Raw genomic sequence first — 26,367 nt, 5'->3', positions numbered from 1 at the left:
GATCAATTGATTAGGTATTAAACCTACTTCAAAAATTATAAATTATGAGCTCATTATTAATGTCTGATGTTTTATCAGTGTATATCATGCTATGCATGTATGTATATACACGAAGTAATTATGCACATAGAAACTATATGCAATAAATGTTCAATTGTGTTGGATTTCATTATACAGATCATGTTATGTAGTGCAATTTAATAGAGAGCACTTTGTATTTGAAATAACGTACTTCTGGATTTGCTTTACTATGTTTTTAAAAGATGATATCTGCTAACAGTATAATAGTGTACCTAACAATGAATATAGTTAAAATCTCTGCTGGTTGAGAAATGGGATAATATTCCTAAAGAATATATATCTAACTTGTATTGTCGATTCTTTTTGGGGAAAAAAACACATACTGTCTCATGGTTTTCCAGTCATCACCCGCTGTGAAAATATACTTGATTTTTCCACTTTATTCCTTACCTTTATGCCTTTTATATAAAAAGGCATAACTAGGTAAATATAAATTACCTAGTCATCATCTTTATTTTCTTCCAAAAGTGATTTAAGAGAATTTTTAAGATGACGGGTTCTAGGGGAATCAAAACATCAAAGTGCATTCAAAACATCAGTCATGTTAACTGCAAGTAAAATGAATAATCAGTTAGATTGACTATTTTCTTTCTCCAACTGTCTCAAGTCTGGCTTGACAAATTGGACTGATTGTGCTAAAATTGTTATTTCAATTATATATTTAGTCCTAAGTTTTCAAGAGTGGACTAGAGCTTTACTTTTCACACTTTAATGTATTTTGACTTACCTAGAGTTTGTGTTTCAAGCAGAATTTTTTCTTTACAGATTTGGATTTATCCTTAAACCCAAGTGGGGAAGTGACCAAGCAGATTGGTGATACTCTGCCAGTGTCATGCACAATATCTGCTAGTAGGAATGCAACTGTGGTATGGATGAAAGTAAGTATTTATTGGTGAAGTCACAGTGTTTAGACTCACCCTTCAACATCCTATCATGCATATTTGTAGGTTTTCACAGCAAATCTCATTCTGACTGTACATCACAATAAAAATCTTGTCACAATCAAAAAACATTTGTGACATGATTTAACTAGAGAATCTCTGATTACTTTGTGGTGTCAATTTTACTGTGTGTATACACTAAATAATTATGCACATAGACACATGGACATGCACACACCAAGATATAGTTATATTTTTTGGTACTTCATGATTTATAGTATATTTTAACCTTCATTATTTTCACAAATCACTAAGTGCTGTAAAATGTGCAGGACATTGATTACTTCCCCACATTATTTATAAAAACATAGAAGAGAAATCCAAAAGCTGGTAAGTAGCAAGGGCTCAAACTGGACAGAATATAAATACTGTGCTCTAATCTTTAAAACTTCATCTTTTTTGCTGATACTGATATTAAGTGTTGAAATGCTCTTTCTATTGAGTTAGTAACTTGTTGAAAATAGAGATATCTTTTCCTCCATGAGTATTAGTAGTACCTGGAATATACCTAAGAATTCAGTATTTCCTAAGTGACTCTTTTATAGTGTTAGTTTTTTTTATTAATGAGATTGCTTGATATATAGGCTATTAAATAGTGACCCCAATCATAACTCTTTTTTTAGAGTAAGAAGACTAGTTTGGTAAAATTTGTGATGAGGCAGTGTTATATGAGATTAATATCCAAGAACAGGAAACAAGGGCCAGATGGATTGATCCGCAGTTGGAAGTTTGCCTCAAGTGCTGGGGGAGAAGGTAGTTGGGATAGAGAAGGGATCATTATGACAAAGATAGTTGGAAATGGTCACTCTGGATAAGAATTGCGTGCTGAAAGTTGGTAAAGGAACAAACATGATAACCTCTCAGAATCTGTATTGCAAATCCTAATACCCAAACAGAGAGAGAGAAAGAAGAAAAGGCAGGGTGACAGGAGGGAAAATGGAAATACTAGTAGTGGGAAATGTACAATGGGAGAGAGAGGGATGGGTGGTGGAACATAGTATGACTGAAACCCAACCCTGAACAGCTTTGTAAATGTGTACTCACAGTAATTCAATTAAAAAAAATCGCAGCTATGATACCTCCACTTGTATCCTTGGTTAAAATGATTAACCACCCTAGATGTATTACAAGAACATGGAATGCTAAAGAACACTTAATCATGTGTTAACAGAACTAATTATAAGCCATTCCAAAATTAAGATGATTGACAATAATTATTTCAGTTGAAAATATTGGAGGCTTTTATTGATAACATTTTTGATGGAAATAAAAATTTTCAACTATATTTCATGCATGATTTAGTATTGCTTTTACATCACTTGTCATGCTATTCCCTCTACAGCTTGATCTCTTACTCTTAAAGTTCTATTTCTTATATCACTCTCCTTTAACCGTGGACTCATCATACTGCTCACTTGGATAATTAAAGTATCACTCCATAATCTGTCTATTTAACACAACACAGTTGCGAAAGTTGATGGTTACATAATTACACAAATTTAGATGACTAGAGTACTCAGTTAATCTTTTCTTTTTAAAATGTAGGAGTACTGCTGTTTATTCAGCCACTGATTAGCTGATTGAATTGTGCAGGAACTCCACCTTACTTTTTTTTTTTCATTTTTATAATTTTATTTATTGAATCACCGTGAGAGCAGTTACAAAGTTTTCGGGTCTAAGTCTCGGTCAGTTAATCTTAAGAGCATTCATAGTACATTCATACTACAGGACTGCTAGTGTCTACTTCATCTGCAGTCACTTTTATTAACTAAGTACCTATTATCAGTAGTTCTGGTCAGTTCATTGTAGTTCTGGTCAATTCGTTGTCTGGTTAATTGTTAGTGGAAAAAAATTCATTGTCAACCAAAAATTTACACAATCTTAGACTTGCACTTAGTTCCCTGCTTAGGATCATTTTCATTCTTGAAATAATGGAATGGATTTTTTCCTCTAAGCCCAGGCAAGTATGAAAATTAAGTGTTATATTTACTTTGTTTATAGAAATTGCATAGTAATGTGTTGTTAACGGTTTCTTGAAAAGAGAGTTTTTGTCATAAGGGTCATGAGTCTGAAATATATTTCTAAATTGATAACTGTGCCATAAAATGACTTTTAGGCTTTTTAAACCATCATTGATTACATAGAAGGTACTCTGATATCTGCCAATTCTAATTTATCAACTTTTACCACAAAGAATAGTTCCTATCAATTGAAAAGTTTCCTTAATGTAGATCCATTATATTGTTCACATACTTAAATCCTTATAATAGTTCAATATCACTGTCACTGTCACTGTCTTCCCGTTGTTCATCAATTTGCTCAAGCCGGCCCAGTAACGTCTTCATCGCGAGACTTTGTTGTTACTGTGTTTGGCATTATTGAATATGTCATGGAGAGCTTGCCAGGCTTTGCCGTGCGGGTGAGATACTCTCAGTAGCTTGCCGGGCTCTCCGAGAGGGGCGAGGAATCGAACTCGGGTTGGCCATATTGGCTGAGTGCAAGGCAAATGCCCTACCCACTGTGCTATCACACCAGCCTATGAAAAACCTATTTCACAAATAAGGAAACTGAATCTTGAAAGTTGGTGAATTCGTTCTAAACTAAAAAATCAGTAAATGGAAACTTCTTAAATAAAACTCTAATATGCCTGACTGTAAAACTACAACAGAAAAGAAAATCAATATTTGAAAGTACCTGACATTAAATAAAAAGAAACCTGCAATGTCTTTAAATCTAGAAAAATTAGTTTTGACTTAATTATCTCATAAATGCATGTCATTATAGTACCAGGTGAAATAATTAACTTTCTGTTTTACTAGGATAACATCAAGCTTCGATCTAGCCCTTCATTCTCTAGTCTTCATTATCAGGATGCTGGAAACTATGTCTGTGAAACCGCTCTGCAGGAGGTTGAAGGACTAAAGAAAAGAGAGTCTTTGACTCTCATTGTAGAAGGTAACAAAGCATCTGAGCACCAAACTCGAACTTGTCTTTGAGAACTTGACATCTGGTTTCTTTTATGATCTCAGTTTAATATTTTAGTTTAATTGTGATGATATTTTAGGAAAACCTCAAATCAAAATGACAAAGAAAACTGATCCCAGTGGACTGTCTAAAACAATAATCTGCCATGTGGAAGGTTTTCCGAAGCCAGCCATACAGTGGACCATTACTGGCAGCGGAAGCGTCATAAACCAAGCAAGTATTCATCTTGTTGTCATAGACTATCTCTCCTTGGTCTGACAAGAGGTATTATCAAGTAACTAAACAGTAGATTATCTTGTTACCCGCATAATATGTGCAGTATTTTCTCAGAAGAAGCTTTTGTTAATTCATTGATTTTTTTCCCCAAAGGAACATAAGACTTAAAGAGGAATTTTAAATTTCAGAGCAATGAGAGAATCTTTATTTTGTGGTCAGTTTGGGTTTTGTGTGTGTGTGTTTTGTTTTTGTTTGCTTCTGCTTTGTTTTGGGGTCTTACCTGACTGTGTGCAGGGCTTACTTCCTCTTGGCTCTCAGCACAGTGGTCACTCCTGGTGGAACTTGAGGGACAAAATAGGATGCTGGGGATTTGACCCAGGTCATCTGTGTGCAAGGCAAGTGCCATACCCTGTATACTGTCTCTCCAGCCCAAGGTTCTAGTTTGAAAAAATTATAGATTGTGTATTTTTCTAGTTATTAATGTCTGAAACTTATGTAACTGAAATATTAAGGTATAAACTCTTCTGCATCATAAACTTAGACATCTGAGTGGTCTCTGTTACTTTGCTTACTAATTCACATACAGTGATATTTCATCTTAAAACTGGTCTCTGGGGAGGAGTAAAAATCACAATTCCTATGCTTGAACATGTGTCTTGTTTGTATATGATAGAACAAGAACCAGAATGAGGCTCACTAAAATATATAGTTTCCAGAATGTTTTCGTCTGAATAAAAATAGACATAAACCAAAAACAAATATAATGCCTTTGTCAGGATGCTTTAGTAAGAGTAAAGGATGGAGGACTTATGAATGCTACCTGCATTCCTTTGACAGAAAAAAAAATGAGGGAAATAAGAGTCTGACCACTCACTAGGGGTTTATAGTTGTAGTCAATGTCAGTCAGCTTGGGTTACTGACACACTTGTTAATTCCATTTTCCTTACCAGTCTTCTGTGCTTCCTCATAGAAGGGCAAAATAAAGACTCATGGCGGGGGGGGGGGGGGGGGGGGGCTGGAGCGATAGCACCGCGGGTAGGGTGTTTGCCTTGCATGCAGCCAACCCGGGTTCATTTCCCAGCATCCAATATGATCCCCCGAGCACCGTCAGGAGTAATTCCTGATTGCATGAGCCAGGAGTAACCCTTGTGCATTGCTGGGTGTGACCCAAAAAGAAAAAGAAAATAAAAAGACTGATTCATCAGATACACACAGAGGTGCCTTTTGAGTATCTGATCCTTCTTTTGGATCCAGCTGAAATCTCAGAAAGCTTGAATAAAGCAGAGTTGTAATTTAGTTTTAAGTGAAAATTGTCACTCTTTTTCGATTAAGAGAAGCTGAGCTATCGATTGAGTTTATACAATGTAGTTTGACAAAGGAAATTAAATTTTTGTTCTTTCACCTATGTGATCTATGCATGTATTTGCTTACCCCCAAAATGAAAAGCCACTGAAGTAGTTGCATACTTGAAGCAAATACTCCTCATACAGAATTAGATGGAATGGGTACACAAAAGAACATTCACAAGTTGGGTAAAGAGACTGGGAATTCCTGAACTCTAAGGTAATAGTTTTCTTGGTTCAGAATAAAAACCCGAGTCACTTGAATTGTTGACACAGTATAGCTTTATTTTTGTGGCATGAAAAATTCTTTTATACTCTTTTTGCTATTAGTTCAAGTCAATAATAATTACAGATTTCAAATTTACACACTGCATTCCAATTATGGAAAAAGTTCAGAAAAGTGTTTATAAAATATGTCATTATGTTTAAAAAGAAACTTTAGTTACTGGTAATGAAAGAATAACAGAAAAATAATTTTACTCCTAATATGTATTTGATTATTGAAAAATGAATGAAAACATTTTAAAAAGACTACTCTAAAAGTGAACAAACATGCTCTACAAAGCTAAAATAACAAAAGCAAAAACTCTGTGGGACAATTATAAAAATACTATTTGGAAATGAGAAAAATGCAGATGAATTTACTATGAGGATGAAAATAATAATGCCATTCTTCATTGTCAAGGAGAAGGATTGGCTCTGCCCCTCTAGGTGATATGTTATTTTTCTTGTTCTACATTTTTGCTGATCCATCCATAACATTTTATTTGTTCTCTTTTCTATCACATGTTAGATCTCTTATTTTTCAATTCCGGATACCTCCACCACATCTCAGTCAGAGGGACTAGACGATATCCCTAAGCTTGACCTTTCATCTTCAAAGCACTGTCCATTCCAATGTAGTTAGAGATAAGAACAGAACCACATGATAAATTATGTGTCTAATGCGAGTAAGAACAGAATGCAAGCCCATACTTAGTTACATTAAACTTAGGAATCAAGTTCTGAGGAAGAATGTAGTGAATTGTCACCAATGTCTGTAGAAATAAATGCAGTGATGGCCCTGGTTAACACTTCAGAAAAACAAAAGTTAATGTAGAAAAACAAAAACCTTCTGTATCTTGCTCATGGGAATACAGGAATTTTTTAATTTTTTCTGTCAGCAAATCTTACATACATATACGCATATGGAATTAACCCTGGTAGAGAAGAGCAATGACTTTATTTACAAATAAGAATTAAGTTTTTGAACTTTAAAGAATCCTTCATTGTTTTGTGACAGTTTAACTGCATACCAAAGTTTTACCTAACCTGAGCTTCTAATGAAAGAGTTTAATTTAACTACTAGAATTTAAATTAGAACCATAAATCGGAATGCAGCTATGAATTCACTAATCTTTTTTTTTGTCCCTGTCACTGTCACTGTCCTCCCTTTGTTCATCGATTTGCTCTGGCGGGCCGAGTAACATCTCCATCGTGAGATTTGTTGTTACTATGTTTGGGATATTGAATACATCACGGGTAGCTTGCCAGGCTTTGGCATGCAGGCGAGATACTCTCGGTAGCTTGCCGAGCTCTCCAAGAGGGGAGACATTTTTTCTTTATGGTTATTAAATTCTAGATAGCATTCTAGCGCACCATGCCTATCCAGTTTCACTTGGTGCTACACTTTCCCATTCTTGTAAGACATGTTAAACTCTAAAACCTTTTTCCTTTTTTCTTTTTCCAGACAGAGGAATCTCCTTATATCAATGGCAGGTATTATAGTAAAATTATCATTTCCCCTGAAGAAAATGTTACATTAACTTGCACAGCAGAAAACCAGCTGGAAAGAACAGTAAACTCCTTGAATGTCTCTGCTAGTGAGTATTTTATTTCTGGCCTTTAAAAACAGTAAGAAAATTTGAAGTTATTCTTCATTAGTTTATAATCTTCAATTCCATCTTCCTGTACTACATTATGGTAAGTTTTATTTATTTTACATTTGATATCATCACCATAAGGTTATTTTGTTTTTCCCTTGGTATCCATTCTGTTACTATCTATGTGTTGGTAAATAAAATCATTTTATGTTTTATAAGTCATAGAACTTATCTTTTCCAGGATATTTTCTAAAATCAACAGAGGATAAAAATGGATTTACTATCATTTAATCCATATAGTTATTTAGAGATAAAGAAATAATTCAGAGGCTATTCTCAATATTTTGTATCAGTTTTAGGTTTGGTAAAATTTTTTATTGTCTTTAATCTATTACTTTACAATCCAATTTTTGTGATATTTGTCCTATCCTTTTATACATAAGAATGTGACATGTTTACAATAATTCAGCAAATTATTATTTGCATTCATGAAGACTTCAAAAATTACTTCTGAGTATCCTATTTGAACCATAACTATACAAAAGATAAATAATATCTCAGAGAAAATGAAAAAAAATCAATGCTGATACCCAAGTAATGCATAGATACCAATGGCAACTTCTAATTTGAACTATTTCTTCATCTTCAGTTCATTGTTTCTATTGCTGTGTCAAAATTAAAGTGGGAATTTCTTAGAATGAGCTTTGCTTCTGCAAGACTTCAAACTTTTATTCTTCAATCGGAATCCATATGTGACCTTCACAGGAAGGGACTATTTTTGCTATGCATTAGAGCTAGAAAAAAATAATTGCCTAAAGATAATAGTCCTTTTGCAGATTATGATTAGAACATAAAAGCTTGATTAGTTGACCCGGGAAAGGACCAAACAAATTTAATTCTAAAATAGGAACACTGACTTTTCACAAATCAATTCTGTAAACATTGATTTTTTCTACTAGAAAGAGAATCTATCCCTTATTCCTGAACACAAGTCTCTCTTTATTCTATCCCATTGAATAGTGCTTTTCTGGACCTTGCAGTGACTTGATCAACATTTAATTGAGTCTTTTTCAAATTTGCAAGCACCTCCTGAGATTTCAATTTAGTATGTGTGAAGACGGGTCAGAGAACCTGTATTATAACAACTATCAAAGGGAGTTTTGATGCAAATTCATATAGATAGAAGACTATATATGCAGTTTTAATATAAGGTAATAATCCACTGTAGGGACAAATACTAAAAATGTACTAGCAGAATTTTGCTGTCATATACATTTTTATTGGCTTTTATGAATATGTTTGTTGCCTCTTAATCTCAGAGACATCCTCACTTTTAACCATCACAACCACATCTTTGAGAAATCCTGAGTGATAATTTTTTGGCACTGGAAAAAGAAAATGAAATCCCCTGTATTGAGACAGAAGGAGTTGGAAAACCCTGCATTGTAAATTTTATATGTAGTAATTTGTTTCTCTAAAAAATAAAATAAAATAAAATTCTAATAAAATTTTGGTAGATAGTAGAGAAATTAATGTGAACTTCATATTAATACTGTAGCTTATCAGTTTCTCAGATAAGCTAATATCTATCTTTGCATTGTAACTACCCTTTCCTTGACACAAGATTGACTGTAGGAAACTCACCCTTTATTAAGTATAAAATTTTTTTGTCCTTAGCCATAGAATAGATATTTTATATTTGAGTGTTATTACATCATTCTATAATGGTAAAGGTAACTTTTCTATTTCAACAAATTTTGTTTTTAATTTCATATTAACATTTTTCATTTCAGTAAGTATTCCAGAACACGATGAGGCAGACGAGATCAGTGGTAGGTACTATGCTGCCGACTCTTCTTCCTTGACTATCAGCTCAAGATTTATGAAGTGTCATTGTATAAATAATTTAAATTAAAATAGCAAATGAGACAAGATAGAAAGAACGCTAAAATTGTATCCCTTAAAATCACATTTGCATGTTGCTCACAGTAGGAGGACTTAGCCACTTTTAATAAGAAATGGGAACTAGATTGACTTTTTCCCCCCCAAAAAATACTTGACATTGTCTGTAATTGCATGGCCTTTTCTTCTTTGTTGTAGATGAAAACAGAGAAAAGGTGAATGACCAGGCAAAATTAATTGTGGGCATCGTTGTTGGCCTTCTCCTTGCTGCTCTAGTTGCTGGCGTCGTCTACTGGCTGTACATGAAGAAATCAAAGTAAGTTTAGAAAAGTTCACTGACTTTTCTTGCTGAGAGAAAATACGATGTCTAACTTTTCTCCCCACCACTGTACATGTAATTGCTATAATAAGAAAGATATTTCGCCCAACTGGGCCTATTATGCTTTACTTTCAACTCAGTGACTTAGTTACCAACATCAGTGACATGGCCTGGGGTGTGATTTGACATGTTCCTCTATTACTTTTTATCAGCCAATATTCTGAATTCAGTTATGTGGATTTTTCAGTAGCTAGTGGATTTTTTAAAGTTTATACTGCCTACATGTCACCCATTCCAAACTGTTTTGCAGAGGTTGGAAGAAGGTAATTAGAAATGGTGAGCCCTTCTCACTGTCAGGTATCTGTCAGTGAGACCGGCCTAACTTAAAGCTTCTGGTGAGGTAGAAGTATCTTATCACTACTCCCCTGTCACTGCATCTCTTTTCTAGTGAGGTCACTTTGCTTGCTAGAAGCTATTTCAGAAGAAAATTCATCACTATCTCGAGTTAAACACAAACACACACATACACATATACACACACCAGCACACACATACACACACATATATGTATATATCTATATATGTCTATCTATCTATATTTAAATATGTGTTTTATACAATTAGCCAAAAAACAAGGACTGCTTTCTAGGTGATTTAGGTGTTTAGATTAAAAATTATTAATCATATAATAATGCAGATTGTCCAAATCTTATAAGCCACCTGAGAGTGGCTTATTGTGAAATTATAATATTCCTGTGAAGATTCTTAATATACACAAACATGACTATCATTCCTCATTACACCTGACCTGACCATGCATTCATATATGATCAGACAGAGAAGAGGGTTTTGTACCGCATTTTCAAAGAAGTTTCATTGGTGATTCATTGGTGATTCTTTGGTATGTTCTGGACTCCAAACATAGGTTTTGAACATCTTGTCTTTCCAGTGAGGAAACTAACTGATCCTTTCAGGGGATTTATATAGCAAATACCAACTTTAGGACTTAATTTTATATTTTCACAAAATCTGATGTGAATCCTTTCACAACTGTGAAAAATAGTGAAAAATAGTGCCAGATCAGGGGATTAAGATAAGAGGTAGTGCTAAGGGATGACAGAGCCAAATGTCCAAACCATAGAGTCAGCAACACTGAAAGCAAGAGACCCAAACTTCAAAAATTAAACTTAGAGGGTATGGTGTCGCCAACAGGTCAACCTGTACCTGCAGGGCTAGTGAATCAGCAGCCTGATGTTGTCTTCAGGCTTCCTGATATCCCAGAATTGCCGCTGTGCCTTTGACCAGATCCCAACTACTTGGGAACAAGTTTACCAAGAAATTAAATGACCAAAAGTTAGGTATGTGGGAGTCACACCCACAACCTCCGGCTCGTCTATACAAGCTCACTCAGAGCTGGGATGGGCTACCTCCCACACTTCCCAATACACATGGAAGAACTGGCAGTCACCCCCATGAACCAACTCCAGTGCCACCCTGTAAACTCTACTATTGGCCTTGCCTCAGACACCCCTAAATAAGTCTCAGAAGAGATCAAAAGCCACAGTTCAGCTCAGATCCCCATACATGGCTGAAAAGTCTGAAGTAAATTGGAGGGGGTGGGTTGGCCTGTGCCAGCTCAAACAGAGTCCCTGACAGCCACTTGCTTCCACAATCCAAAATTGCTGCCATACCCCAAGCCTGACTCCACCGTCTCAGGATGGACCTCACCAAGATATAATCTGCTGAAAACTTTGTAATGTGGATCTTAGCGCACCAACAGTCCTGACCCAGAGACACAGCAGCAAGTCCCAGAAGACACCACTGTGCCAGAAATCTCTCCGGGCCCCATACCGTGTCAATATCACCGGGGCACCCCAGAGAGCAGGTGCAATCTCCCTGCCTACTCCAGATGGAACCTCGGTGACCAAGAGCTTTCAAAGCAAGGCCTAGGTATGTGGGTTCAGGATTAAATCTCCACACCACATGGTGGCAGAGGACCTGGGCTGTCACTCCCCGGGTCACCACCTGCCCAGAAGACTGGCTGTCACGCCCACAATTTGCCTCTGGATACCATTTTAGCATACCAACAGCCCTGGCCCAGAGGCTCCCAATTGAATCCCAAAATGGATTAGTGCCATTCAGAAATGTCTCTGGAACCCAACCATTTACAATCTAGAAATTTACATTTATAATCGTGGCCATGTGATATTTGAAATGAGCTATGGAAAATATATTATCTAGTGTCTGCCCCTGGCAGGTAGGCTTGAATGGTGGTGGGAAAATTCGAGCAAATTAACGCCCCAAATTAGAGGGAGTATTGGGGAAATTGTTTGTCATAGAGGCAGGGTGAGGACTACAATGTGTATGTATATGAGGGGGTTGATACTTGGGACAATGGTGGTGGAAAATATGCACTGGTGGAGGGATGAATGTTTCATCATTGTATGGCTGAATCTCAAACATGAAAGATTTGTAACTCTATCTCACGGTGATACAATAAAATAAAAAAGTAATGTGGAGTTCATGCCCAATTGAATCAGCTTAATCAATGAATGAACAAATAACAGTACTCCTACATTATTAAAAAAAAAAGTTAAACTTCGGAAGGTTGTTACTGTCTTTGGCATATCGAATACTCGGAAGGTAACTGTCAAGAGGGCAGACTGGAGCGGTGGGTGTGGTAGGGTGTGGAAATATAGGAGGGAACTTGGAAATACTGTTGGAGGGAAGTTGAATTGGTAGTAGGATCAGTACTTCAATATTGTATGTCTAAACATCAGCTATTAATAATTGTAAATCACGGTGCTTAATGAATTTTAATTTTTACAAATAATAAAGTTCTATAATTTTTTAAAAAATTAGGCATTCATAGACAAGTTTGATTAATTTGGAATTTTTTTAGCTTCATACTCAGTTTTCTTTCATCTCCTCCATCAACTTTGTGTGAATCACATATATTCATTTTTTCAATCATATTTGTGCCAGAATAAAATATCAAATTTAATATAAAATATTTTTAAATGAAATAGGGCATTTTGGTAGAATAAAATAAAGCACTGGGCAACATTTTACATTAATCTAATAAAGTAATTTAATTATAGTTATTTAATTAAAATAATATATCCCTTTTAGTTAACATATGAATATGTAATGGTAACTATTTAAAAATATAAAAATAAGCTTTTTTCCTTTTAAAATAAAGTCAACAGAACAATCAGAGCCCATCAAGATCTGTAATCTGACTTCAAAAAGAGAGCAATTTGAATGGAATTTCAGTGGAACATTAATTAAATAAAGCTATCATCAAGGGGAATTAGTAGCTCAGAAATTTTAAAATCAAGAAATATGATCATGTATTTAGCTCTGTTTTATTCTACCTATGTCTTTAGTAGGTAGCATTACTCACATTTTGCGTTGGAAAATGCAGAGAATGATTAAATGAGTTCCTTAAGATTTACACAGTTTATGAGGGAACAAATGTATTTGTTGTCAGTGATGTTTTAGAATTATTGTCCTTAACTGCTTCTTTAGTTTTCGGGTCCCATAAGACAAAAGCATGCTCTTATTGTGTAGAGGTTGATGTAATTGTTTGTTCTCCTACCCATTAAGGTCAGTCATTTCTGATCTTTGTATTTATTCCTCAGTTTTAAGCAGTCTCCACTAGAACTTGGTTACATCTTTTCTCAGTGAATTCATTTTCTTTCTTTCTTTTTTTTAATTGAATCATCATGAGATACACAGTTATAAAGCTATTCATGATCAGGTTTCAGTCATACCATGTTCCAACACCCATCTCTCTACAGTGTACATTTCCCACCAGCCATGTCTCCCTGCCCCACCAGCCTGTCTCTATGGCAGGTACTTTCCTTATTTCTCTCACTCTGTCTCCTTTTGGACAATAGAATTTGCAGTACGGATACTGAGAGGTTATCATGTTTGTTCCTTTAACTCCTTTCACCAAACAATTCTTATCCAGAGTGATCATTTTCAAATATCTTTGTCATAGTTGTCCCTTCTCTATCCCAACTTCCTTCACCCCCAGCATGGGAAGCAGTCTTCCAACCATGGACCAATCCTCCTGGACCTTGTTTCTACGGTCCTTGGATATTAGTCTCATATTATGATTTTTTTTAATTCCCACTAATGAGTGCAATCACTCCATGTTTGTTCCTTTTCTTCTGACTCATTTCAGTCAGCATCATACTCTCCATGTCCATCCATTTATAAGTGAATTTCATGACTACATTTCTCCTAACAGCTGCATAGTATTCCAAGTATTCCATTGTGTAGATGTCACTGTCACTGTCACTGTCCTCCCGTTGTTCATCGATTTGCTCAAGGGAGCCCAGTAACATTGTGAGGCTTGTTGTTACTATGTTTAGCATATAGAATATGTCATGGGTTGCTTGGCAGGCTTTGCCATGTAGGCAAGATACTCTAGCTTGCCGGGCTTGCAGGGCTCTCCAAGAGGGGCAGAGGAATCAAAGTCAGGTCAGCCAGGTCGGCCACCAGTGAGGCAAACACTACCCAATATACTATCAGTCCAGCCTAAACGTAAACATTTATTTATTTATTTATTTATTTTGCTTTTTGAGTCACACCCATCGATGCTCAGGGGTTGCTCCTGGTTTTGAACTCAGGAATTACTTCTGGCAGAGCTCGGGGGACCATATGGGATGCTGGGAATCGAACCTGGGTCAGCCACGTGCAAGGCAAAGACCCTACCCGCTGTGCTATCTCTCCACATGGTACATTGTGTAGATGCACCATGATTTTTTTAAACTGTTATCTGTTCTTGAGCACTTGGGTTGTTTCCAGATTCTGAGTTTTGTGAATAGGGCTGCAATAAACGTAGAAGTTCAGATAGCATCTCTGCTGTGTGCTTTTGCCCCTGCCAAGTTTATTCCCATAACTGATATTGCTGGGTCATATTGAAACTCATTGTCCACCTTTTTCAGTAATGCCCATATTGTTTTCTCAAAAGTTTGGACCAGTCAGCAATCCTGACAACAGTGGAGGAGCGTCCCTTTCTCCCCACATCCATGCCAGCTCTGGTTGCTCTTGTTCTTTTTGATCTTTGCTAGTTTCTGTGGAGTGAGGTGATATCTCATTGTTCTTTGGATTTGCATCTCCCTGATGAGTAGTGATGTAGAGCATTTTTTTCATGTGTCTCTCCCTGATGAGTAGTGATGTAGAGCATTTTTTTCATGTGTCTTTTAGCCATTTGTATTTCTTCCTTGAGGAAGTTTCTGTTCATTTCTTTTTCCATTTTTAATGAGGCTGAATGTTTTCTTTCCTTGTAAATTTTACCAGTGCCTTAAAAGTTGGATATTAACCTGTTATCAGATGGGTGATAAATAATTTTTCCCAACGTGTGGGCTATCTTTGCATCTTTATCACTGTTTCTATTGAGATGTGGAAGCTTCTTACTTTTAATATAGTTTCATTTGTTTACCTTTGCTTCCACTTGCCTGGTCAGTGATATTTCATCTTTGAAGATACCTTTAGCTTCAGTGTCATGGAGGGGTATGCCCACATTTTTCCCCCATGTACCTTATGTATTCAGATCTGATATGAAAGTCTTTAGTCCATTTTGATTTGACTTTAAAGCCTAGCATTAGAAAGAGGTCTGAGTACATTTTTTTTTTGCATGTAGCCGTCCAGTTTTCCTAGCATCAACTTTCCTTGGTTTTTTCTTTGTTGAAGAAAGTTTCTTGCTCCATTTCACATTTCTTGCTTCATTATCAAAGATCATATTTGAGGCTCTTTGTCAGGATATTATACTCTGGTCCATTAATCTGTGAGTCTATCTTTATTCCAGTACCATACTGTTCTAATTACTACCGCTTTGTAGTACAGTTTGATGTTGGAGAAGGTGATGCCTTCCATTTTCTTTTCCCCAAGAATTTCTTTAGCTATTCATGGAGGTTATTTTACCTTAAAATACTTTATACGTTTCTTTGATTGCCATGGAAAACTTAGAAACTACCAATAACATCAAAATAATAGGAAATGCGGACAGTTAGATAGACAGTATCTATCTCGTGGAAAAATCTCTGTGTGTATGTTTCCTTGTCAAAATTATATCCTCCTTTTATAATCCACATAGAGTGCACACAAGTATAACAGCATATGGACTCTAGGAGATTTTAATTGTTTTTATCTAGAATTTCTGATACTCTCTGAAATTCTCTAAGGGAATTTCATACCTTAAAGTACATAAGATAGGGCTTGAGATAAAGTACAGCAGGGAGAGCACTTGCCTTGCACATGGCTGACCTAGTTTTAGCTGGGTGTGGCCCAGAAGGAATAAAGTAAGTAAAGAAAAAATATCTCTGTGTCCTGTGAATTGAAAAATAAATGTCAGTCTTATGCATTCCCTTTCCATTTTCCTGAAAGAGCCCTTTTATATATATCAACAGCCACCGAGAGTATTCGATATGCCAGACACAGTAACAACAAAGTCTCCAATGGAGACGTTACTGGGCCCGCTCGAGCAAATCGACGATCAAGGGGAGGGCCTTTACCTTTACCTTTACCTTTGCAATTTTATTTATGTTAACTCTTTTGTCCAGGTTAAGTGCATATATGTAATAAGAGAATTTGTGGGGTTCTTTCTCATTTTTTACTAAAATAGCTGAATTCAGGATATTGACTGAAAAAAGGGGAGGGGATTGGGGAATTTGTCAAATCACATAGTGATATTGCTGATGTTGGTTTTCTGGAACTTAACATTTCTTTCCTCTCTTTAACTTTACAAATCACTATGAGGGCTCATTTTCATTCTTAACCAATCCATCATCACTCTACATGTCTATTAAAGGTTATTAATAATGATGTGATCCAGAATTTCTCCCTGATATCTAAAGAAATATAGACTTTTATTTACCCTCCTGCAAAATAATACCATTAACAAAATTACTGAGTCACCCATTGTTGCAAATCACTCTAACAATAAAATTATTAATTAAATATTTTATTTAAAAGCTGCAGTGATATTATTATAAAAGTTGTGAAGCTTGCTCGAAATTGGGTGGAAAATATTTGATTAGAAGTTGAAAAAATTATTGTGAGAGATGAGAAAAATAATGTTTGTCTTTCAAACATGATAGCTTAGTAACTGCGCTTGGCATTGTAATATATGAATCCACTGTTGATTATCTATCTGCTGCTTATGGGAGGAGTGGGGATGGGCTAAGGCCACACCTAATGGTGCTCAGGACTTATTCTTGGCTCTGCACTCATGGATCACTCCTGACAGGCTCAGGAGACCATATATGGTACCAAGGATCTAAGTTGGGTAGGCTGTGTGTAGGACAAGTGTCTTACCTACTGTACTATCTTTCCAAAAATTTTCCATTATTGGTTATTTTGGGATGATGAGATTATTTGCTATAGTACAGAGTATTAACTGACAGTTACAGGTAAAGGTAAAGGTAAAGGCCCTCCCGTTGATCGTCGATTTGCTCGAGCGGGCCCAGTAACGTCTCCATTGGAGGCTCTGTTGTTACTGTGTCTGGCATATCGAATACTCTCGGTAGCTTGCCGGGCTAACAGTTACAGGTGCAAAACATTAATTGACTAAGGTTGCTCCATGTCTAGTTGTTTCCTAATAGGAGAACTCCACAGATGTGATGATAATAACTTTTTAAATGTATCCCCATTTCTTTCTATCATGTCCTCTTAATAATTTTTTTGGCCTGTAAGAAGTTAAATGTTGTTGACTTCCTTATACTGTGCTGTATGCCCTTTATTCCAAGAGCTAAGAAAAAAAAAACATAAAGCAGTGGAAAAATGTAAGCCAGTCTGATGTAGTCCTTAAACTTATTCTGAAGTTTATAAAAATTATAGCTCCTAAATTGGTTACATTTAAGAGACCCCAGCCACCCTACTTCTTATCACTAGACAGGTATAATCATTAGTCAGACATTCGTAATCACAAAATACACATTGTATGAATCTTGAAAACTTTCCAAGAAATGTATCCTTACAACTGTGGAAGATGGCTATTTTTAAAAAAATTAAAATTGTGTGACATATGAAATCAGTCTGGAAATCTGAAATCAAGAATATGCTCTGTTAGCTCTGCTTATTTAAGTATATTATACCACTACTGTTTTAGAATAAAACAGAGACAGTTCTAAATTTGTGCAAGGACTAAATGACTCTTGTCTATAACACCGAAATATCAAAAAGCTGTGTTATATTAAGCCTTTCAAACCATCCTCATTAGCATATGTTGATATATAGAACTTGACCGTACAAGAAAGTAGTATTTTTATTCTATCTCCCGCATACTTGCAAATACATTTTGTTGCTTCAGCAGGACTTCTATGGAATGCAAATCTCATCTCAGGCTTTGATTGCCTATTGACATTTAACATAGAAGAATCTGCTCCAAAGTGCAGAACTGCTGCTGTGGTCTCTCTCTTTTGTATTAGAAAGTGGCCATTCAAAGGGCAGAACCATTCAGGAACCTCCTCTCTCTTACTCCATGTGATCTCAACAATTTCCAGAAGAAAGAACTTCTATCAAAATGTAATGTTTCCAATTTTAAAAATGTCTCCTGCTGTCAGAATGAAGAAATCTCTTCTTTTTCCCTTAGTATTTTAAAGATGAGCTCTTCGAGGTGAAGGGAAGTTCTGTTCCCTTGAGCACCGGCAGTTAGCCAGGCTTTATACTATCCCAACACTATCCAACTTTAACAGGGTGACACACGCTGCAATTTCTGCAATTTGCGTTAATTAAACCACATTCAAGTGTGAGTCAGTATCAGTGTGTTAAGGATACACTCTGAACTGTGATATTGAATGCAGGTAGATTATGTCCTGTTTTCATGCCTATTTGATACTGTTAAATTTATTTTTAGCCACCCCCCCCATCATTTTAATGAAATGCCCTTATATTTGCCATTCACCAGATGAAAAGGCCATTTTCTTTCATTTCATTTTCATTTCATCATCCTGTTATTCGTCGATTGCCTCGAGCAGGCCCCAGTAACGTCTCTTTCATCCTAGCGCTGAGGTTATATTCAAGGCTATTTAGGAGAATGAGACCCATCATTGTTACTGGTATTTGGCATATTTGGTACGCCACGGGGAGTTTGCCAGACTCTGCCCTGTGGGCAGGCTACATTCGATAGCCTGCAAGTTTGTCCAAAGTAGGAATGAGACAATGAGATGTCTTAAAAAAAAGTTCTGAAAAGATGTCACGCGGATTTTATAGTCTCTGAGTCTTGGCCGCTGATGGGATTACACGGCGCCAGGGGGCCAGGTGGTGGGTGTGACCCCGCCTACTGGAATTTGGAGGATCTGGGTGGAAGATGCTCGACTCCAATTCGAGTAGGCTTGGAGGTCTCGGCCCCGGAACCCGCGTGGCTTTGTCCCTCTGCCAGTACCTTCATGTGTGCGGAGAGTGGTCTCAGCATGGTGGTGGCTGGTCCTGGACATTTTCTTTATTTTTTCTTTTTCTTTTTATTACTGAGGCCATACTGATTCCTGATTTCAGTGGAGATTTACTTTGGAAAGTCTTTAAAATTTTTGGGATATAAAATTGAAACTTATAATAAGACCAGCATTATTATTTTTTCATTTCTCTCTTTAATGTTGGAAATTGCTAGCAACTTTGCTCCTGAGTTACAGTGCTTAGTGCCCTCCTGTCTTCCTCTAGCTGTTTATTAAGCTTTACCTCAGAGGAAACTCATCTCTCTGATAGAAATGATCAGGAAAGAGGGAAAAATAACTATTATTTTGGTATCTGCCTTAATTACCTACACAGCTATCAGTAGCCCATTTGCTGAAACAGAATCCCATGCTACTAAGGTTTAGTCCTGAATCCCCCCAGTCTTGGTACCTTTTTGTGGTATATCCAAGGCATTCTATTTGCTAGAAATCACAAAAATACCCATCTACCTAAACAGTAGAAATGATTAATCGTTTCTGTAAACATCCATCTATTAGATTACTCATATTGACTCTAAATTTTCAAATTTATTATGTATAAGTATATTTTTGAAAAAAAAAAACAAATCTTCTAAGCACGTGAAGGGTTGTTCATATCTACCACTGAACCTCTCCACATTTTCTACTCTATCCACACCTCTGCCTCTAAATTAATTTTTAAGTTGATATGTTCATTAACAGAAAACTTAGATATGGTTAAGATATAATAATAGACTTTGCAATATAATTTACCACATAGCTGACCCCATTGCATTCATTTTGTGATGACAAGACTTTAAAATCTAGTCTCTTAGTTACTTTGAAGTATCAAAATGAAGCCTTTCCTAAGTCCCCCACCAGTTTAGTACCACTGTCCTGTGTTCCTTGAAGGGAAGGTCAAAGCAACTATAATATTGAGGAAAATCAGACGACAGATCAATTGGTGGAGCATGTGACAAGTATATGCAAGACCCTATGTTTGATTGCTAATACCAGCACCCAGTGTTGCTGAGTATGATCTGCAAAAAATTATTGAGGGAAATCTCATTTTAAAGAGCCAGAGAATATATAATTTTATTCAAAGGTGATGAACTTTTATAATGCATTGCCTTTACAGAAATAACACTGAATGAGGAGATGAATCTTAGGTTTGAAATTCTCCTGCTCTTCAGTAATACTATTCAAAGGCCATTTTTAAGGTTTTTATTTCTCTTTCATGGTGCCCTTAGACAGACACTTTACTCATCTTTAATTTAGGGAGGCCCTTTTATCTGCCCGGGCCTTTTACATATACTGTCACATTTATCCTTTCCCATCCATGATACTTTGTTCGTCCTGAACAAGCTTTGGACAATGAACTTGTCCATTGACTAACACTCAGAATTGACTCATAGAGATGGGAACTCAGGTACATGTAGCCCAAGACCATGCTTTGTGTTTCATAGATGAGGCTACCTTTAGAAGATGTTCTGACATTCATGGCTTGTAATTCTCTGCTTTAAACATTCCCTCATGTCTAATGTTTCTGAAAAACACACTGTTTTAAAATAGTTCAAACTAGTAGCTTTAATAATTTATGTCTTACTAAGCACTTGGGCTGGAGCATAGCACAGCGGTAGGGCGTTTGCCTTACAAGCATCCAACATGGTCAACCCAAGTTCGATTCCTACCCCCTTCTCGGAGAGCCTGGCAAGCTACCGAGAGTATCTCGCCCGCACGACAGAGCCTGGCAAGCTACCTGTGACCTATCTGATATGCCAAACAGTAACAACAAGTCTCATGATGGAGACGTTACTGGGCCCGCTTGAGCAAATCGATGAACAACGGGAGGACCGTGACCGTGACTAAGCACTTAATCTTAAATGCCTAACCTTATCCAGCAGATCAGTTTTCTGGAAAACATTTTAATGAAGAGAATCATTTAAATGTGTTTGTTCATTTCTAGTAGCAGCTTGATTTCTAACTTCAGTAATTTTTTCGAATTCAAAAGTCCTTTCAAATGGAAGACATTCATTGCACTTTATTTTATACCATGCCCACTTCAAAATAAAACCAAAAGTAACTAATGTTATTTGGGGGGGAATCACTTCCCAGCCATATTTATTGGACCATTGATGGAGAATCAAACCGAGGGCCTCATACATACAAGGCACATGCCACTTGAGCCATATTATTGGCCCCAACATAATTTACTTTGCTAAGAAGAATAGTTTCTCAGTAAGCAAAGGAGGAAATTTCATTACAGAATGCATGTACATTTAATTTACAAATACTTCAAGAATACCTCTTTATCAACCAGTAATATTTTTTAAATTATGATTAATATATTTTATAACAGTGATAGAAACACTTTGCCTACTTGCCAAATAGTGGGTCCTGTGCGTTGCATACTTGAGCTAGAATATAGCATTTGAAACTGAAACCTGACTTTGCTACTTGCTGATGCGGTGATCCGGGTATATTCATTATCTCATTTCACATGCAAGTGAACATAATTTTACATTTTCAGCACTTGAACGGTGCTCTAATGTAGACTTTTGAAAGAACAGCTCTTGTTTTGGAGAGTAAGATTAATAAGAATTTTTTACTTTTATTTGCCTATTCCATATTGTTCTATAAACTTTAACAGAAATTGTTTAAGGGCAGAAACAATAATGTAATTGCTGTGCACTCAGGGATCAATCCCTGCCACGTCCTGTGGTCCCTTGAGCCCTGCCAGGAGTGATCATCCATAAGCACAGAGTTAGGAGTAAGTCCTGAGCACTGCTGGGTGTGTCAAAAAAATATAACAATTTATTTAAAGTCATCTGACTTGGGCCAGAGAGATAGAGAGATGTTCACCTTGCACGCAGTGGACCCAATTCAATTCTAGCACCATATATGCACAGCTGGAGTGACCCCTCAGCACAGAGCCTGGAGAAAGCCCTAATTACTGGTGGGTGTGGACCCTACATAATACAAAATAAAAATAAATTCAAAGATATGTCTAACTCTTACTCTCAAAATACATTTCTGAATTTATATTAATAACTCTTTTTCTTTAATTCCAACTCAGCAATGGTGATTTTGGCCTCATGGGTCAGTAGGCTATACTGTGATGATAGTGTGATTTACCCCACCTCCTCTGGTAGCATGACTCCTCTAGATTGAGAAGATAATTATTATTACTTTCCTGCTCTTGATACTTCTTTCTACTTAGTCAGAAACAATTCTTCATCTCTGGACAGATATATCCAACTACAAAGTAAATAGAATGAGAGATGGAAATTATTTCCAATTTCTTATTGAACTTTTTGTCTGATTCTTCTCTCCCTGAAAACCAAGAATATGCTTAAGCTTTTCTCAGTATAGATTTTTATACTAAAGTAGCATCAGGGTAGGGGAAATAACAGAAAAGGCGCTTGCCTTGCATACTGCTAACTCAGGTTCAGTCCCCAACATTGCATATGTCTCCTGAGCAATGCTAGGAGTGGTTGCTGAGCACAGACTCGAAACCCCAAAATAAATTAATTTAAATAATAACAGCTAATTTTAATTATACAATGAAGTGTGATTTGATGAAGTTTTAAATCTTTTAAATATTATTCTAATAAAAACATAGCGCGTCCTACCACTCTGGAAAATTCCTTTGGAGCTTCCTACTCATCATTCTCACCACCCTGTCCCTTTAGGTAAACACTGTACTGCGTGTTATCACCAGAGGTCAAGTCTACTTTATTTTGAATGCCATATAAAATGATATTACACAGAGTATACCCTTTTATGCCTGGCTTATTTCTAAAATCCTTGAATTAATTATTTCATTAAAAAATGCTGAGTAGTGTTCCATTGTTAGAACTTACCACATTATGTTAACTCATTCAGTACAGAGAGTTGGATCATTTCCAGTTTGGGATATTGCAAACAATATGTCTAAAATCAGCATCTTCTACAAGCATTTTTGTGGTCGGAGGTGTTCATTCTTTTGTTTAAAAATCTAGAAATGGAATTGCTTAACTAGAGGATAGATATCTGTTCAAGAGAAATCGTCAAACCGATTCCCAACTTAATTTTCCTCTTTGTAACTCCTACCAGCACTGTATCAGTTTCCTTCCTTCCATCTTCTTATCTAAATTTGATGCTGTCACTTATGTTTAACTTTAAATACTATGGGAGATGTAAAATGACATCCAATTTTAGTTCCTTTTCCTTGACCTTTTTCCTTTTATTGGAATTTGGTTTTTGTGGTAGATTTGTAAGAAGTTTTATTGCTTTCTTTTGTTTTGTTTTTGAGCCATGGCCAGGCTTTTCTCAGGGTTTACTCCTGGCTCTGCATCAGGGATCACTCCTAGCGATGCTCTGGGGACCACACGAGGCTCTGGGGATTGAACCTGGGTTGGAAGCCAGAAAGGCAGGCCTTTGCTATTGCTGTGGCCCCATGGATGACTGATGTACTATGAATATTTTTGCATATTTGGTGCTTAAAAGTTTTGTTTTTTAATGTCCTTGGGGCTTTTTAAAATCCCAAATTAAAAGTAACATACTAAAGACAAATGAATTTTTCAGTTTGAATGAGCCATATGTCTTTTTCACTTGGACATATCTCATACACCATTACAACCCTGTTTCAGCTAAATTTGTGATTCTTCACAAGTAAGTCAGAGAGTTTTATTTATAGCAAATAAGTACTTCTAGGGTAAAATAATTTCTTAGCCTGGCTTCCTTAGTCAAGAATTACATCTGTCTTTAAAAGTGAAGTGTTAGGAGAAAGACAAGTAATACATGATATATCACTCATTTTTGGAGTACAAAAACACAAAAAAGAGAATAGAAAATGATCAGTAAAAAATGAACACTCTTATCCTGCCTAGAGAATTCAGAAAATGAAGTAAATTCATATGTCAGTGTGATAACTTTTAATTCTGTTATAGGACTGCATCAAAACATGTGAACAAGGACCTTGGTAACATGGAAGAAAACAAAAAGTTAGAAGAAAACAACCACAAGACAGAAGCCTAAGAGAGAAATTGTTCTAGTTGTTGTCCAGGTGGGTAGGTTATAGTAATAACTTTGAGGTTTATAGTAATAACTCCCAGGGAAGTCGAAAACACCTGAAGATATGAACGGGGAAGGTTTGAGATTTAGATGCTTCCTTACTGTTGCTTCTAGAACCAGAGAGACATTTTCAAAGGGAAGCTTTGGTAATTCAGAAAGGTACTCTCCAAAGAATGGTTTCCTCCTCCTCTGAACAATAATCACCATTCTCTGTCTGGTTGAAAGTTGATTTAATTCAGCTTTCAGAATTTTACGTTCAGTTATCATTTGCAACCTAATGCAAAAAGTTAAGTTTAATGCAAAGGAGTTAATTTTATACATTAATATTCTATTGGATGAATCAATTCTAATAATATAAATTTAGTTTTAAAGGGAATTACAAGAATAAGTTTAAAATATAAAAATTTCAGTATAAGGATTTAATATTATTTATTTAAGTCTATTTATATAGTCAGGCTCCAGATGTTTTTAGCAAAAAAAAAAAATAAACTAACAAGCTTGTCTGGATATATACACATATATTTTCTGCATAGTGTATATATTATGTGTTTACATGCCTATATCCATATATGCACATTATATATGTATATATATAAAATGTAAATATCTATGTTACACTACTTGCATATAACTATAAAGAATAGTAATATATGATTTTAAGACTATCTCCAGCAGAGGTATGTTTCCACAGTATTGCTACTTGCAATTTGACTTTTAAATTTTTATTTAAGTCACCTTTAGCCAATGAAAGAGAAGCCATTGGTGAATTATTTTGGGTATCCCGGAGAAAAATTGTTACTATAGTTTATTCCTATATTGTGAAAGTCCCCGACAATATAGTAAAAGTTTGGTTCATTGTAAATAAATTGCCCATCATCATTTGGTTAGGTCAATCAACTCAATTCTATAAAGAAGACAGGACACCTGGGGAGGAATTATAATTGAAAGGATGAACATAGGAAAGAAAATTAGGAAAACTTAAATTAGCTATTTTTACCATCTGTAAATCAGAAAGTAAAGAATTAAGGACCTGGGTTCCTTCCCCTATCCTGCATTATTGAGTCCTCTCCTTTAAAGTCATCTGACTTGGGCCAGAGAGATAGAGAGATGTTCACCTAGGTTTTTTTCTGCTTCTCTGTGATTCATTCCTCAATCCACTGTAAACACAGATTTTTGCCTTTTTTTTTTCCTTCAGAATTGTTTAGAGAAAATTCTCAAAGGATAACTGAGTTTAAAGATAAAACCTCAGAAAGTCAGGTGTGTTTTGAACGGGTAAATGAAGTTTTTAAATCTAAGGAGAAACATAATGAAATATTTTCCAGAAAAAAAGATTGTCAAATCTTTATATAAACCAAGCAAATCCAACAAAAATAAAGAATGCCAGTAACTGGAATTTTTACTTGTAGAAGTCCCACAGCAATGCCTGGGATTACAAATGGGCTCAGGGGCAATGGAATTTTTTAAAGCCCCTCTAAATTAATTCCTATCACTTTTGGTACTAAGCTTCTGTTGATGGTGAAAAATGATTGCTGTGGGTACTTATCTAAACTATGTTTTTTCATCATATTTTTTCAGAGAAAATAACTATATAGACCAATTGAAGCATGAACGTGGATTGTATTTAAGACATATACAAAGACATTGACAGCAATTCATGGTTCAAGTATTAAGCAGTTCATTCTACCAAGCTGTCACAGGATTTTAGAGAATTATCTCAAGTAAAACAATGAAATGAAATTACAAACAAAAACAGGTTTTGGCAGCCATGATAATAGGTCATATGTTGTGTTCGGTTTGATTTTTTTTTTCTGTAAATGTCTGCACTGAGGATTTCTTTTCGGTTTGCCTTTTATGTAAATTTTTTACGTAGCTATTTTTATACACTGTAAGCTTTGTTCTGGGAGTTGCTGTTAATCTGATGTATGATGTAATGTTTTTATTTCAGTTGTTTATATGGATAATCTGAGCAGGTACATTTCTGATTCTGATTGCTATCAGTAGTGCCCCAAACGTGCTCACAAGCACCCAAATCCCAAAGGTGGCAGCTTGTGAAGATTGGGGATTGACACACACATTGCCCTGTTCAAAAACTGTTTTATCACAACAGAGGGAAAGTCAGAGAGTCAAACTGATAAGCAGCAGACAAATTGATTCTGTGTATGTGTCACCATCTGACTCTCAGAAGTAAACCACACACATATGGATGCACTCACATAGTGACAGTTCTCCCAAATTGATCATTCT

General features: G+C 35.9%; 1 protein-coding gene across 5 annotated transcripts in view; it reads left to right on the top strand.

Moving 5' to 3' along the window:
* The window catches only part of ALCAM (activated leukocyte cell adhesion molecule), a 217,876-nt gene extending 193,761 nt beyond the window's left edge, over positions 1 to 24,115 (top strand). For 2 of the 5 annotated variants that reach the window (XM_056109184.1, XM_056109186.1), the window contains exons 9-15: positions 847 to 959; positions 3,842 to 3,977; positions 4,087 to 4,220; positions 7,296 to 7,428; positions 9,222 to 9,260; positions 9,529 to 9,646; positions 24,000 to 24,115. In XM_056109184.1, coding sequence (XP_055965159.1) covers positions 847 to 959; positions 3,842 to 3,977; positions 4,087 to 4,220; positions 7,296 to 7,428; positions 9,222 to 9,260; positions 9,529 to 9,646; positions 24,000 to 24,087 — 761 coding nt within the window. In that variant the 3' untranslated portion in view covers positions 24,088 to 24,115. Of the gene's footprint in view, positions 1 to 846; positions 960 to 3,841; positions 3,978 to 4,086; positions 4,225 to 7,295; positions 7,429 to 9,221; positions 9,261 to 9,528; positions 9,647 to 23,999 lie in introns of all 5 variants that reach the window. The other 3 variants (XM_056109187.1, XM_056109189.1, XM_056109185.1) reach the window with 2 other exon arrangements.
* The last annotated feature ends 2,252 nt before the right edge of the window (positions 24,116 to 26,367 follow it).

This window comes from Sorex fumeus, unplaced genomic scaffold, assembly GCF_029834395.1.
Source record: "Sorex fumeus unplaced genomic scaffold, SorFum_2.1 ptg000265l, whole genome shotgun sequence".
Taxonomy (NCBI): Eukaryota; Metazoa; Chordata; class Mammalia; order Eulipotyphla; family Soricidae; genus Sorex; species Sorex fumeus.
The sequence above is the reverse complement of the archived record's forward strand: the minus strand, read 5'-3'. Positions and strand labels throughout refer to the sequence as shown.